The 16,873-nt window shown below is 30.2% G+C and overlaps 1 protein-coding gene across 4 annotated transcripts in view; it reads right to left on the bottom strand.

Annotated features, from left to right (window-relative positions):
• Positions 1-16,077, bottom strand: part of LOC139491268 (SAM and SH3 domain-containing protein 1-like) — a 73,046-nt gene extending 56,969 nt beyond the window's left edge. For 2 of the 4 annotated variants that reach the window (XM_071278809.1, XM_071278810.1), the window contains exons 1-2: positions 15,521-16,038; positions 3,711-3,854 (exon numbers count right to left, since the gene is read on the bottom strand). In XM_071278809.1, coding sequence (XP_071134910.1) covers positions 3,711-3,854; positions 15,521-15,913 — 537 coding nt within the window. In that variant the 5' untranslated portion in view covers positions 15,914-16,038. Of the gene's footprint in view, positions 1-3,710; positions 3,855-15,520 lie in introns of all 4 variants that reach the window. The other 2 variants (XR_011656502.1, XR_011656503.1) reach the window with 2 other exon arrangements.
• Positions 16,078-16,873: the final 796 nt, after the last annotated feature.

The following is a 16,873-nucleotide window of genomic DNA, read 5'->3' as shown; positions in this document are numbered from 1 at the left end:
AGGGGTATATCACATTCCGATAGGGTTGTATAGAATCTTTTGTCAAATATAATCTTTGTATTTCTCATGCTTGTTTAACTAAAGTAAATTCTAGTATAATACCCTATACGTTACAATTCAATTTACCAATGTAATTTAGCCATTAATCTATATATTAAATAGAAAAAACAAACATTTGAAATTGACCTTGTTTAACTTCTGACATAACATGTAAAAGGTTCAATTATAAAATGAAAAATTAGATTTTTTCACTTTTGTTAAATTTGCAGAACAAACTTAAAGTTAACCAAATAAAAGAAGAAATTTAATTAAATTATTACTAGTAACAGAAACTTTTAATTCAATTTTTGAACAGTTTCAACTTCTCAACTTTTACCATTTTTAAAACAATTTTAGGCCTCTTGAATAAATTACAATGCATCATCCAGATTACTCATATAAAATTTCATTTTTTTTAATACATGTAAGTTCGAAACTCTTCAATTTCAATTATCAGTTATGTGAATCTCAGTTTATACATGCAATCGATTTGTCAGTTTAGTTGTTGAATTATAGGGATCTGGAGTCAGTTTCACAAAAAAAACTTACGACTAAGATTTATTGTAAGTACTAGTATACTGAATTGTTCATGACTTACAATCAATCTTAATTATAAGTTTTTTTGTGAAACAGAATCCTGGACTTCTAATTTCTAGACTTGTACACAAAATAGAGACTGTGTAATGGAATTTACAATAACAGAAGTATTTACCAAATTCGGTCTATTTAGGACATTTAGATGGATGACGGTAGACTCAAGCGGCAAAACATGTAACAGGCTGTTTTTATTCAAAAACTGACAAATATTAACAAACAAACAGCAATGAGTGGGCACAAAACTAAATATATATTTTCTTTGGTTGTAATCTAACGCTTTTAACCTTTGACTCGTTTATTGATATTCATTTCAACGTGTAATGAAATTGATAGTCACATGTTTATTTAATGACATGTTACACAGGAAAGAAAATGTTTTAAATATGATCTAATATTCATCATTAGCATGCTACTTCTATTGACATTCTTAAACAAGTCAATAATTTACAATTATTTCAAATTCAAATACAAAGACTTAGGTTTACATAATTATTCCCCTTGTGTATTCATCTTTTGATTGAGGAAACTAATAGTGTAATATTAGTAAGTGCTCAAACATGTCATTTTAAAAAATCCAATTTTTATTATTGATATAATTGAATTGTAGACGCATGTTACAATTCAAATTTCATAATACACTGGCTTTGAAAAGACAGATTAAACAGCATTTTCTAGCAGAATATCCGTTTTCAGCCGTTTGTACAAATTAGATGTCGTTTTTTTTTACATCCTATCTGATTTTATAAATTTTAATGCCCTTGTTTATTGGTAATCAAATATAGCAATATGAATTTTTCAGTTGTTTCTACAAATATAATGTGCCGATTTCTTTTCTTCCCATTTGATTTTACAATTTTTAAATGGCCTTGAGAATTATTAATCAACTATCCAAACATGAAATTTATGTTTCTGGGATTCCCATGGATTACATAATCCATGTATTTGTAATACGATAACCTAGTAAAACTTATAAGTGACTGGCGGAATCCCGTAACATGTGAAAAAAGTTTTAAAATTTCACAGCAATATGGAAAAGTAACATGCTTCAAGTAAAAACAATGACAGTGATAGATGAATGTATTATTGTGAACAATACCATGCACATATCAGTTGTAATGGACTTGTAATGATTGCAAGATGTACAATTCTTGTAAAGTTCATTGAAAAGTATGCATGTGAAATAAATTTGATAAGTCATCATGTAAGAATGTCTTACACATGAAACAAATGTATTATCTACTTAGTAGTTTGCTAATTAATTATTGTACATAAAAATATGACGTCTGCTAAAAAAATGCTAAAAAAATCGGTAATTTTATTCACATGCATCTGCCATTAGGAGGAGTTGCATCTTTATCTATTTCACTTCAAAAACTTGTCTATTCCCGACAAGATTTATTATGAGAAATTCTTACAGGTAGGTCCCTTCCACTCTCCCCGATCTTTTTTTCTGATTCCATGTTTTTCTGGTTTTCAAACTCATCCAAGATTTTGAATAGGATCAGATAAATGTCCAAATATTAGAACCTTTATTCAAATTTTAAAGGAATTTGACAAAGGCACTACCCTGGGCTGTGACAACTTAGACACTGACTGATTACGGACAAGGGAACAGATCAAAAACACCATACTCCAACTCTCCATAATGAAATAGGTATGCAGTAATCTAACATTAATCCTTATTTAACAAAACAGGCAGCCAATATATAGTATACCCCACTTACTTGTTGAAATAATTGTTTTAGATTAAGAAAAAAGTCACTTTAACTTGCCAAATGCCTAAAAATACCAATTTTGTAACTATACTCAGTTCAATCCCTAAAAATAACTCTGTAAATTTTAAATTCATCATTTAGCCTGCCAAAAAATATCTCTTCAAGATCTCCCAGATGCAGTCTGTCATGACTTCCTGACTTTATAATTCAAAAGCTATCAAAATTCGAAGAGATAAGCTAATCTATGTTTGCCAAAAATATTAACTTTATATATGTTTATCTCCAATCCTGTCATTAGGCATATGACTCTGAAAAAATCTCCAAACAGAAGTGAAAATTTCTTTCTTTTTATCTAACAAGAAGTGATAAAATTAAATTAAGTGTTAAAAGACAATATTTTATGCATCATTAAAATGTCATACATCTGACATATTTATAAACCTCTGCTAAAAACTTGAACCAATGCTTTTATATCAAATTTCATATTTCTTGCACTATATCCTGAACAACTCATACAACAGAACATGTACACAGTAAACCTATACATCAAACAGATTTAACACTTCAAAAACAAAAAGATTAAATTTTATGATTTCTGACATTAACTTAATAATTATCATGATTTACAAGCTTTCAAGGTTTTGTCGTGATTACGATTTTTTAATATTTCTTATGAAACGTGCTCAATTACTGTCATAACTGATAAATATGATAAAGTTTTATGAGTATTTTTGTTGATACAGAAAAAATTAAATCAACTTTTCTTACAAAGATATATGTTTTTTTCTCAAAATCCTGTAATTTAAAATTTGCATAGAACAAAAAATGTTCCATGACCAATATTTTGCCAAAAAAAAGCTTTTATCACAGTTTAAAATTTTAGAAAATATGTATACTGTAAATATTAACAAATGGAGGTGTTAGGTGTGCTTGTAAATAATGTTGACAGCAACCCTACAAAACAAACACCAGGACTCCATAAATGAAAATTTATTGATGGAGGAACTTTCACCATGACAGCCCTGTGTCTAGAGCTTGATGTGATCAAAAGTATTTTGACGGTGGAGGAAGAGATATTTTAACGATGGTGGTGCGTCTTCATAAAACCGATCATGAGTGAGTGTGTTCGCACCTTACACAGGTACAAGAAAAGTCTATTCCCTACTATTGTATAGCTTTAAATAGGGAATGGGTCTTGCTCCTGTTCCCAAGTAGTACAATAACAAAGAAATCTAAATTTTGGTCAAAAAGAATATAAAGTTCCCTCAAATAAACACAAGAAAGCTCCACATGAAGATAAATTTATCATCCTTTGTTTACAGACTACTTTTATAGAACTAAGCACTGAATAAAACCTACTGAGTAAAATAATTCAGAATTTCCATTGAGTATACACTGCTGTAGTTCCTCTATGGCCATTGTTACACTGTCTATCGATGCCTTTAGTTCTTCTGAGTATCGTACCGCTAATGCTGTAATACTGCTTGTACATACTGAACCATCCTGTAAAAAAATATATTATTTCATAAATAATAATTTATTTTGACTAATTAAGATAGCACTTACTTTCAAAAATATTTTCATGTTCAACTTCAATGGCTTTTCATTGAAGGGGCGGATCCAGCCATTTTAAAAAAAGGGGGGGGGGGGGGGGGGGGGTTCCGAAATCATGACAAAGAGGGGGGGTTCCAACTATATGTCCCCATTCAAATGCATTGATCGTCCAAAAAAAAGTGGGGGTTCAAACCCCCAAAACCCTACCCCTGGATCCGCCACTGCATTGTCTTGGGGAAACAGTGACTGCAGATATCTTGAAATCTTTTTATATCTATTGGTCCCTGAAGAAAGCTGCTGGTCTTCACAACTATTTCGATTACAAAATACCAAAATTGTGTCAGTCTTTTGCAAATTTGGTGGTCAAATCCTTGGACCACCACTTTTCTAGAACTATGAGTGAGAGGATAAGGAGAAGAGAATTTGGGAGACTCAGAGTGAAGGGAAAGAGATACAGATTACAGGAAGAGAAGAAAGACACATTAGAAAACAGAAAGAGCTACCAAATTACACCTTCTAAAATGAAAACAAGGCCTCCAGTGTTATTTAAACTTGTGCTTCAATCATGAAATTATGACATGTACAAAAGCATGCTTCTTCTGTATAAAAGTGCATTAAAAAATCATTTAATTGTGTAATAAATCATTCACAAAATTTGTTTTTGTGCTCTTTAAATATTTACATAAAAATAATGTGTATAATGTAGACGTGATAAAAGAAAATACGTTTGAACTTTAAAAAGCACTGTTAATATTTAAATTCTGCAAAAACAGAAACATTTGATACCATCAAGTAGAAAATTAAATGTTTGTGTAAAAGATAATATCACAAAGGGAAGAACACTTTCGTCTCTAATCTTACAACAAAAACCTGTGTCTACCCAAGAGTGAATGACAAATTACTGCACATCACCGGATAATCATTACCATACAAAAAACATCAGTAAAATTTATCATAACTGTCAAAAACACAAATCCATTTCTTAGTTAAATCATATTTGATGTTTTTTCCATTCAGTTAGAACAGTTTGGAAAAGATTTCGGTATTCGTGTAATGCTTTAGTAGAATCATTGAATAATACTAAACTGAAAAGTTGAAAAAGGCAAACCTAATCACATTTTTTTTCTAGTACATGTACAATAAAAGTTACTGAATGAATCAATAAAACAGGTTTTTTTTCCATTCAGTTAGAACAGTTTGGAAAATATTTCAGTATTCATGAAAAGCTATGGTAGAATTATTGAATAATACTAAACTTATCAGTTGAAAAAGGCAAACCTATTTATAATCACATATTTTTTTTAGTACATGTACATATATATAATACCCAATAAAAATTAATGCATGAATCAATAAAAAATTTACCCCATATTCATTAGCATATACATGTACATTGTACTGCTGAAGAAGTGGCTCTTGTCATCACACCTTTATAAACATTTGTTCGAAATATTTGCCACTGAACATTTGTTTTTGAAAGTGTGGCAACCATAAGTTTTGACTATACATGTATATTTAAATAATTGAAATTTAACAGTTTTATGAATATTCTGGTCAAAAAAATTGCAGAAAGAAAGACTAAGATTTCCTTATTATCAATCTTCATACACTTGGAGCATTGTGGTTTACCATGAAAGAGAAAGCCAAAAAAATCAAATTTAATTCCCAAAGTTGGTCATCAATAGTAGAGATCACCTAATCATTCTATGAAAAGATCTTTCTAACCAATATAGAACTTGCCTCTAGCATAAATGATCAGCATAAACACTTCCAATGCTAATAAGATATGAATATTACATGTATTGAAAATCAAATCGAACATCAAGGTCATTTGGTACATGTTCCTTAAATAAACTGCCTTTAAATAACTTATTTTGAATTTAGAAGGGATGATCTTCTTTGATGTGTCCTTGTTTATTATAATCTGTAAATTACTTCAATATAACTTCAATGCATGAATGTGACAAAACCATTTACTTTTATTTTATTTTGAGCATTCATGTGCAAATGCATATATATATATTTATATATCTAAACCATCAATGTAATCTTGAACATGATGAACTCTTTTTGTACAGTAATGTTAAAATGTGAACTTTACTGGAAAAATTAATGTCATAAATTAATCTTTTTTTATTACACAAAAAAGATGAAATTCCAACAATGAAACGGTCCTTTCTCTTGGCTATGTTCATTTATAACATTGATAAATTTGTTTTTTTATGAAAATGATAAACATCTATAGCCTTTGTACCACATTGACAAGTTACTGTGAACACCCTTAGTCTTTGTATTTCATCATCCGAACTATATCTCATAAAATGTGTACTGAAAAAATAGTATAATAGATTTTTACACAGCAGTTACTAAGCTACTTAAAATTAGTCAAAATTCAATAGTCATTCCATGTACAGTAGTTGTTACAATGACTGGACAGTCTAGTTCATTTGTTTAATCAAGATTGTTATCCTGACGGTGACTAAGAACAAGTCAATGAGGAAAACCCTAAAAATAACTGACTAAATATACTGGCTATGGTGAATAGGCTTTATGAATATTCTAGTCATTAAACTAAAAATGCTTTTTCTAAAATTTGCATTTAACAACGGAATGATTTTTTTTTAGTATCGTAGCCGAAAACATTCTCAGTCTACACATATATCTACAGATTTGTGGTTTAATCCTTTTCTAGACAAACATTCATTTAAAATACCACCTATGCCCTGATTTCCTATAATAGAAAAAAGCATTCTGCATGATCGGAACAATTAAATAAAACGGTCATTAAATTCAATCAACCAAATTTTCTAAAATTCATTAAGGTGACCTTAATGCCCTGACAGATCACATGACAAACAAGGGAGGTAACTTGATATTGCTGACAAGTGTTATACCTGCTTGTCTAGTCAATGGAATTATCTGTGGGTAACAGACATATCAGATTCAAATGCTGGCAGGTTATTACTTTGCATGATTGTTATCCAAGATTTAAAGAAGCCCAAAACATATGTTCTAACCTATATCATTCTATACAATGACAGTTTTATTGCTTCAAATTTTTTAATTGTGTCACTTTTTTGCTATTGGATGGAGAAACCCTACATAAAATAACAATTCCAGAACTTAATTACAACACAGAAGATAAGAAAAGTGCAAAAGGAGGTTTTATAGGCAAATATTTAACCTTGTGTCATTTGTAAAGGAAAATATTTCTGTTTCAATTTTTTATTTCTTTTTTATGAAAATGATAAAACAGCTACAGATTTTGTACCAAATCACTAGTTACTGTTACTGCCCTTAATTTATCTCCAACTGGGTAATGTTAGAGGAGTTTGACAAGTAAAAAGTCTATGCATCAACCATATATGCAACTCTATGAGGGGGTTGGGTCTCTGCTCCCACCCTTATTTGCTTCTGAATTTCCTCACTTATTACATTTCTTGTTTTGTCCATAGTTTGGCAACATTGTATTTGGTATATATTCTCTATTAATATGTTGAATCATCTTTCTGGTCAAACTGTCCAGTAGTGAATGTAGCCCAGAGATGTCAAATTTTTCTTCATACAACTTTGTATAAAAGCGATAGATAAATGAAAGCTGTTAGTTTGAAATGTATTCAGGAACTGAAAAACCATGTAGATACACCCAAAAAATACATTAAACAGTGTTTTATTTAGAGAATATTACTTAAAAATTTACAATATCTAATACTTTTTCAACGCAGCATGGGTGAAAGCCAAAAACCCAGCTGTATACTACATGTAGATAAGAACTATCAGTATTGCTCTCTGACCTTAGGTATCTAAACAGATAGTCCAACAGAGGGTTATGATAACTAATTACTTCTTTTGATTATTTTGTATCATATTTCACTGAAATGTTCGATAATATTATTCTTTTTATCATATCAATGAACAAACTGAAATTCCTTCCTAAAGTAAACACTTGACCATGTATATCTGTTATGTGAAAAGCTTACTTGGCATAACTTGTATCGATACTATTAGTCTTGGTTTTTCATCCCCCGATTACTCATGCTTTAGAAACTTTAAATTCAAGTTAAACAATGTGCAAGGCCACAAGAAATTTATTTGAACTGAGATTTGAATTTTCTATATCCACACTTAAATTGTTGGTTTGTAGAAGTATTTTTTGTCATACATTTATATTATTTGGTAGTTGTAAAATAATAAACAAAGTTGATAAAGTTAATTGTGTGTGTCTCAATTAAAAGCCTGAACTACAAACTTACATATATGTAGTGAAATAAAATTTGCTTCATAATGTCAGTTCCAAATGGAATAAGTCTTCTGAAATATTATTCCACTGGAACAAATATTACAGTCTTTCCTAATAGAATAAAGGGTATAGAATGTATAGTCATTTCAAGCGGAACAGACACCAATGCTTTGGTTATTACAAACAGTTTCAAGGATAACTTGTTAGGTGAAACACATTTTATGTTGACACTTATGTACATGTATTTGGTAAAAATGAAGTTAATGAGTGATGGGTGTAACTTATGTATGTTCATTTTTTTTGTCTTGCAAGTGTCTTATTAACAGGTTCCAGAATCAAGTGTAAATTTTTGTATTTGCTTTGAAATCAATTAAATATGCTTACAGTTCAGCCACCAATCTGATTTTGTTTATTTATTTGTATAATTTCAATTTTAGCCTAAGAATCACTGAATATGTATATTTTCAAAATGTTACAACATAAATTGTGTGTAAATTGTGTAGAAAATCATAACCCAAATGGAAATCTCCAAACTAATCACCATTATGACTGATCAATGATGAAATGAATAATTCATCTGACAAATAATTAGTCTTTTAGACATGGCAGCCATAAACAAAGAAGACTTAATTAATTATTAATTTGTAATTAGATAATACTTCATTAGTTTTATCCTTATCCTTATCTTAGAAAGACAAAGCTCGTCTTAAGATATTCCTTAGACAGGAATTCGCTTTATCTGTACAAAGATGTTGGGCCGTATGGAAGAAAAGGTGTCAAAATGCCTAGGCAATCTATTCTGGAGACAATCTTTGTGACAAGAGTCACGACAAACAGTCTGAGCAAGGTGGCAAGAGAATTAACTTTAATTCTGGTCTATATACAGGTGGTGCATGCAACAATTTCCTGAAAATTTCTTATAAAGTCCTGTTTTAACTTATTCATACTCTATTGGGAGACACAAATTGTAGATTTAATTAAAGATAATTTAACTATTAAAAAATCTGAGTCAGACAAAAAAATATATTAGATTTTTTATTTGAAATTTGTTAATTTACTTCTATAAATGATTTCATGGACCTCTGCAACAGATGCTCTTTACAAAATAAATGCAGCATTAATGTTCTTTTATTAATCAGGATCTAAAATCGTTCAATCAGAATTAAATTTATAATGTCAAAATTTTGAATGCATTTTATTTCTCAGTCATTCAAATGATATAAATAACGAATTTAACATGGATACTAGCAAATTCATTCTGGTATTCAATGTTTTGTGAGTTTAAGTGTTTATGTATATATGTGGCCTTGAAGGACAAATAACAGGTACAAGAGTTCGGAGATACATTTTTTAGACCAGGTTCCCACTATACTAGAATATTTTATGCGAAGTCATAGACTCATCCCTTTATAAAATAGAGAGTCCCAACTGATTCTGATGCAAGTCTCTGAGCACAGTACAAATGCAACTCAAAAATTTATTGCTAACTTGACTTCCTTAAACTTAAATGAAAGGATCTTTCGTAGCACTTGATTAGTTAGGTCAATAAAGTATCAAAGAACTCCCTTTAATATAGCATATATGAAAGGTGAATTATAATTATCTTTGTCAGTAAACAGGAAATTTTTCACAGAAAAATTCTTCAAAGTATACATGTAATAGAAAATGAAAAATGTCTAAAATTTATAATGTTGTCAAGACCATTAATAAATCAAATAGACACATATATTACATGTAAAACTTGATCAAAGAAAGAAACTGAAATTACAAAATCCAAAATATTTCCTTAAAAGGTTAAAACAAGGAATACGTTTTGGTATCATGTTTGTCTCCTTTGTTTTTTCCACATTAAATTTATGATTATTCAAAAAACAAACATACACCACTTCAGCCTTCTTTTGAGATTTCAATTGTGTAAAATCATAAGAAAAGAAAGAAATCTATCAACCATTTTCTCATCACTTTACAAATCAAACATTCTTGGTCTTCCATAAATAAGATTTGACTTGATGATCTATGTTATTATACAGTCAAACAACAGACTAAAGATAGACTCTATTATCTGAAGGTTTCTACCTGATTTAACACTATTGACAAAAATTCAATTAACTAACCCACAAGTAAACCATAGGATGTTTCTTTTCAAATTGTTTAAATTTCTGACAGCTTAAATAAAAGTTAATGTCATTTCTATATTTAGACTTACTCCAGTGACACTGACATGTATTGTTATAACCTATATACTACATGTAGATACATTTTGTACATTGTAACAATCGATTAAAAAAAATTAAGGAAAAGTAGAATCTTGGCCGTGGTTTGTTTTCGAAACATGTACACAAAATGCTGAAGGCCTCAGTGACTTTGAGATGGAGAACAACAATAAAAGCGCTGTTACTTTTATGTTCTTTTGCTGTGCTGACTTAGAAGCAAACTGTATATTTTATGTTGATTAGAAAAGAACCGTTGACATTATTTTTTCAAGATGTTTTGTTGGCAATTCAAAAGTGCATGCACCCTGAAAGCTAAAGAAAAATTCAACAATAACAAATAGTTATTAATACATAAAAGGTTGAGATAAAATAAAAGTTCCTGTGCTTATTCTTTCTGGTGTAATTTTGTTTTTAAAAAAAGCAGCAACATGTGCTAGCTACATGTAGGTAAAAGACACATGGTAATATCACACATGTAAAATGCCCTGTGGTTTGACAAAACTTACAAATGTTTACCAAGGACATAACTTTTATTATTCATTTTTATTGCGAATATAATCATGAGAATTTTATGAATTTAATTTACATGATCTAGGATAAATTAAATTGTTAAAATTACATAATTTTATGGCCATTTGTTTAACACATCGTAGGTAACATTGTGACAACTTCCACCATCAATTTGTTAATATCAGTGGTTATAACAATATATTATGATCAAACATTAGATGAGTTGATGATAGATAATGGTAGATAATTAGGTCATAATAATGACAAATTATTTATCTAACAACATATTTAGACACCAACCCATTATCTCAGAAGGGACTATAATCTTCTAACAGATTAGATAATGGGCCATAATGTAATAGGCCACTTCAGGTCAGATGGTCAGACGTTTGTTACATGGTCATTTTGTGGTCAATATTTGATGATTTATGATCATTCTGAAGTAGATACTTATAGCTAAGGTTGTAATAATAGACTATTTACTCCTAGTCTGAAGTGTTATTTACATATATTATGTAAAGTAACGACACGAAAAATATAGAATTTGTGCCTAAAAAGTTGTCCTACTATTAAATTAACTGTGGAATCTTCATATACACAGTAACAGGAGTTAGAGGTACATGTACTTTTATGAAACAGAAATATATACGGGAATTTCTCGCTACATTGAAGACCTGTTGGTGACCCTCTGCTAATGTTTTTTATTTGGTCGGGTTGTTGTCTCTTTGACACATTCCCCATTTCCATTCTCAATTTTATTGTACATGTATCTAGCTGCGCAATAGATTAAATATAGTTGAATGGATTTCAAGACATGTCAAACTGTCTTTCCTTCAAGCATTTTTAAATGCCGGTTCCCAGCTGGTATAAAACAAAATATGTTGTCAGTTTTCAGCATCAGTAATTTTTTTTACAGTGGTTCTAATATACATATTTTGTATATATATACATTGTACAGCATGGCAAGCTAGTGAATATACACCAAGACATTAAACCAAAGCTCTTACAATCACATGATCATACAGACACAAAATATTAACGAAAAAGCCAAGAATATTAAGGCGCTGTTATAACCACATCCTTGGACTATATTACTAACATATGATAGCTAGTCCCAGTCGTTATACATGACATACCAGCATATGATAGTCCCTGATCGATGAGCCACGACCAGATTCCTGACTTTAAACAGACATATGAGGGGGGCAGGAGTCCTTTTTTGGGACGTCCGTTTTTTTTAGGCTCAGGAATTCGGGATTGATCCTTTCGGAATCTGGGAATTCTTTTTCAAATTTCGGGATGTCTGGATTTAAATTTCTCAGGATTCCGACCCCCTTCACATATATATGTTTATTTAATTATTACTAGAATTATAAACAAATGCAGTACATGCATTTCCATACCTAGCCTACAACATTAAGCTATATCGATAGATTTTTAAAAAAATATGATTTTTTTGTTTGTTTATAATAAACAGACATTGAAAATGCAAGTCTGGAAGTAAACCCACAAGATGACCCCTGAAATTGTTAACTATTCAATCATGTAATATACTCATGCAATATTCAAATGCATTGGAGCTTCAAGCTTTTCCCCCGTTTCAACATAAAATCTAACAATTTCTACTCCGGTGGTACAATTTGTTACAATCTCTGTACATTTTGTATATTGAATCCTGTGTGTTCAGCTCTTCTTTGATAAATCAATTAAAACCTGTCCTGTATTACTCAATTATTCATAATATTTTTGATGTGTGTCAACAAGAGAATTTAACTTGATGGAAATGGTGAGTGGTCTGATCTTTTCACTACTGTACAATGTATGCCATCTAGAAAAGGAGAATGGGCAAGGGGGATGAGTTTACAACTTTGAAACCCTGAAAATTTTGTAAACTCACATAAAACTGAGAAGAGTCTCAAACTTTTCTTTTTTAAATGAAAATTCCTGGAATCTCTAGATGATATCTCCTTTAAAAAATATTCTGAAGAAATGCCTGTACATGTTTTTACATGTAGACAATCATATCGGACTGTCAGTGTACAACGTACATGTACACAAATGTATACCTGTCTCCAAATAAGAACTAAAAAGGAGCCATGCCACTGTACGGTTTTAAAAAATGAGAAAAATCCATACATTTGTACAATAAAAATGTGACACAATTAAAACAAGGGAAACTCAATGGCCACTGATAACAAACAAAATTATGAGAACCAAGGACACCCACTGTACTACTGGCTCCTGACTTGGGACAGGCCCATACTAACATGATAAAGACCAGTCTGTTTCACATTTTCAATAAAAATTCATTTCAAATCTTTATTTTCGCTATAACTTTTAAGGACATAAATTCAAGATAAAGATTTGAATGATTCCCTTTTATAATTTATATGAGGTACTCCTGAAGTACTTAACTGATCCAGAGTCTTCCTGTTATTTATAAACCTACTGTTCAAGTACCCCTATCAACAAAGGAAGTCAAGGCTTAAGCAAATTAAGTGAAAAAGAGAGATCTCTATAATTGCTGGACAAGCATAATGTGGCCATAATCCTTTATAATGGATCTATTGTAGGAACGTGTATGCCACCTGTCAAGATTCCTTGCCGATCAAGTTTTTGTGGTATTGATGTATTGGTCCCTTCAGGTGGTTGGATATTTTGTGAAATAATATTGAAATTTGATAATTTTAAAACAACAAATTATTCTTTTAATAATCAATGCACACAATCCTAGCTTTGGGGTATACATGAGAATATATACAATTTACATGTACATTTTGTATGTCTTATCTGAAATGAACAAATTATCAAAAACTAAACAAATTAAATTTTAATATGATAATTGTTTAAAATTATCCTATAGCTACATTTGTTCATGTATTCACATTAAAATATAATCTCTTTAATGTGTGAACATGTTTAATGTACATTGTGTACATGTACATTACTTCAAAGAGTTATGGGCAAAGTTTTTTTTATCTTTAAGGAGAATGAGTTTTCAAAATTGAAGAGTGTGTACATGTACATGTATGTGTTGCAAGATTTGTAATTCAAATTTTATATATACACTTAAAAAGAAAAGACATAGTAATCTACCTCTGTTTTCAAAATATATTAAACAGTTTGCCCTTGAAGTTCAATGTAGTCTTGACTAGAACAAGTTCCAGGAAGTTTTTCATAGTAATTATTTAAGAGAAAGCTTTTCTAAGTATAAACATAAGATGTGGTATGATTGCCAATGAGACAAATTTTTATTATGTTGGTTTTTGCACTCCACAATCTCTTAGACTAAGACATTAATATAAAGAGACGAAATACAATGTAGCTTTTCACTGATTTATTAGTACATGTAAGTGTCATACATTTTTGTAAGTTTGTAAGTTTCATCAATATCTTTCTTTCATAGATATTAATTTGGTCTTGTAAATAAAACTGTAACAGTCTCGCTGTCTTTTTGTCCATACATCTTGATTGAATAAACAAAGGACTCTTTTATAGTGTTGGTTTTAGATGTAATATTTTCTCAAGTGAGGTGCTTTCAGACATATTAAAGGCGCCATTAACCAATCTTATTCTGTGTATTGGTATCAAGAATTTATTGACATTTTACAGTACAAGGTGTATTTAGATGTTTGACAAGATTTTTAATAAATACATATCAAAAGTAAGCAATGAAACTGATGTCTACTCTTCTCAAAGGACTCTATAATTTCAGTAATCGACCAGCAATTATATTTCCAAAGACCATTTACACCTTTCTGAATTAAAAAACTTGTTCCTTTGGTTCTTACCTATAAAGCAATTAATTTTTCTTTCTTTGAAGATTAAGTAAATATTGCATAATTTATGTGAAGTTTTTCCCAATCAATAATCGTATGAAGACCTTTAATACATTTGATGAAATTTTAATGAGAGAATTGAAAAGGGTAGACACGATGTGTTATATATTGGAAATAGAATTGTTATAACAGTCTCAATATATTTTTTTTTTGGAATTGACACATGTATGATGAGGGGAAACAGGACCTTTATCGGGAATCCGGGATCGGGTGTTTTTAAGCTCGGGATTTCAGGATTGACCCTTTCGGGATCCGAGAATCCTTTTTTTTCGGATTTCGGGATGTCGGGATTTGCTTTATTTAAATTCGGGACCTCGGGATTTCGTTTTTCAAGCCCGGGATTTCGGGATCAAGACCCCTCCTATCCCCCCTCTATGATCATTTTTGTATCTTATGAAAAAAAATCTGCAATAATATTACTTAAATCAAGGATTTGTATAAGTCTTTTTATACAAATCCTTGCTTAAATTGAACTATTTGGGAGACACTTGAAAAATACGCCAAGTAAAAATGTCAGAAAAATATATATTTTTTTTTAATGCACATACGCCCTCCAAAATCAACTATAAACTACAAAACATGTAGCATCCTCGGCAACTATTAGGAGATAACTCCATATTTTAAGTTTTAGATGACATGTTATGATGTTTTGTATACAATAATTACACTGTCAAATAACAATATAATTTCTGTGTAATTCTAAATGTCAACAAAGTCATCTTCATTATCTGTTTATATTTATCCTTTGGTCTCTCATTTTACTTATATTTTGTTCTAGAAACTCACTTACTGTATTGAAAAATATATACTTACAGGTTTGACATAAGGTAGAGTTGACAGATCTATACTGTCACTAAAGATTCTTCCTCGGATTATTTTCAGAAGCTGGGAATTCGTATAAGAAATATTTGACGAACACGTGCTGATAGTGTCTGTTGGTAAACAATTCACTTCTCCCTCACAAGAATATTGTGAACTTTCCAAAGTGAAGTATACAGAGGTGCCACCCTCTTCTTTCAGTCTTGTCACGGCTCTCAATACTTTTTCACGATGTGCATTTTTTGTGACACCGATAGCATCCAAATCAGCATCACCTATTTGTTTACAAATTTCCAATTCGTCATAGCCGTTATCGAAAAATGCTTGGGTATAATAATCTAGATTTAAAGATCCTAGCCAATTTGCAACTATATTATCCGACATCATTGTAAAATTTAGAGGTAACAATCCATTGAATCATTAGAACTACCTATCACCTTTACTGCTACCTACAAATATTGCACTGTTGTGTGACAAATGCGGGAATTCAACACATTGTGCGATGCGTACGCATCATTAAGACAACACTTGTTGACCAATCAGTAGCATCTGAAAATACAAGCACGTGTTTCCTACTTTCACTTTAACAGCATTGTTTACCTTTTTTTCTGTAGGCGATCAGTTCATTTCATATAACATCATCGACATTATTTAGGTTAACTTTTCAAATAGCTACTTAATCTTTACGTCATTTTATTTTGGTAACACATCTGATAAAGTTTTTTTTTTTAATTTAATAATTTGCTTTCTTTCTCTAAACAAGGATTTGTACTTGGGATTTGTATATACAAATGATTTTCCTTGCTCTAAATTAATGATACAAAAATTAAATCTGTATTGGCATATTTTAAATTGAAAATAATGTTCATGTGTGAAGGGATGGGGGATGTCACTGAATTGTAAATAATGGAGGGCAGTCAAAATTCAAAAAAATATGTAATAATATTGTTTGGTTTCAAAGCTGACTGTTGAATAATCAACTTTTTTATAACCCATAATGTTTCTTTTACAATAATCTCAATGATGCTATGCACTTTTTATATTCCAAATTATATACATACATTTTAAATATTTTTTTTTGTAAAGCCAATGACTATTCGTGTTTATTTTGATTTTATTTTCATAAATTCAGTACTTAGATGATACTTTAAACATATATTTTTATAACATTAAGTTTTGTTTCTATTAATGTTTGTTGCGGAGATTACAACACCTATGTGTTATACTAGTAATCTTAGTTTGATCAAGGATTTGTATAACTATATAAATCCTTAGTTATACAAATCCTTGGTTTGATGACAATGACAAATTTCGGAGTTTTAATTATTTATGAGTTCTTTTTAAATC

This window comes from Mytilus edulis, chromosome 10 (assembly GCF_963676685.1).
Source record: "Mytilus edulis chromosome 10, xbMytEdul2.2, whole genome shotgun sequence".
Classification (NCBI taxonomy): Eukaryota; Metazoa; Mollusca; class Bivalvia; order Mytilida; family Mytilidae; genus Mytilus; species Mytilus edulis.
The sequence above is the reverse complement of the archived record's forward strand: the minus strand, read 5'-3'. Positions and strand labels throughout refer to the sequence as shown.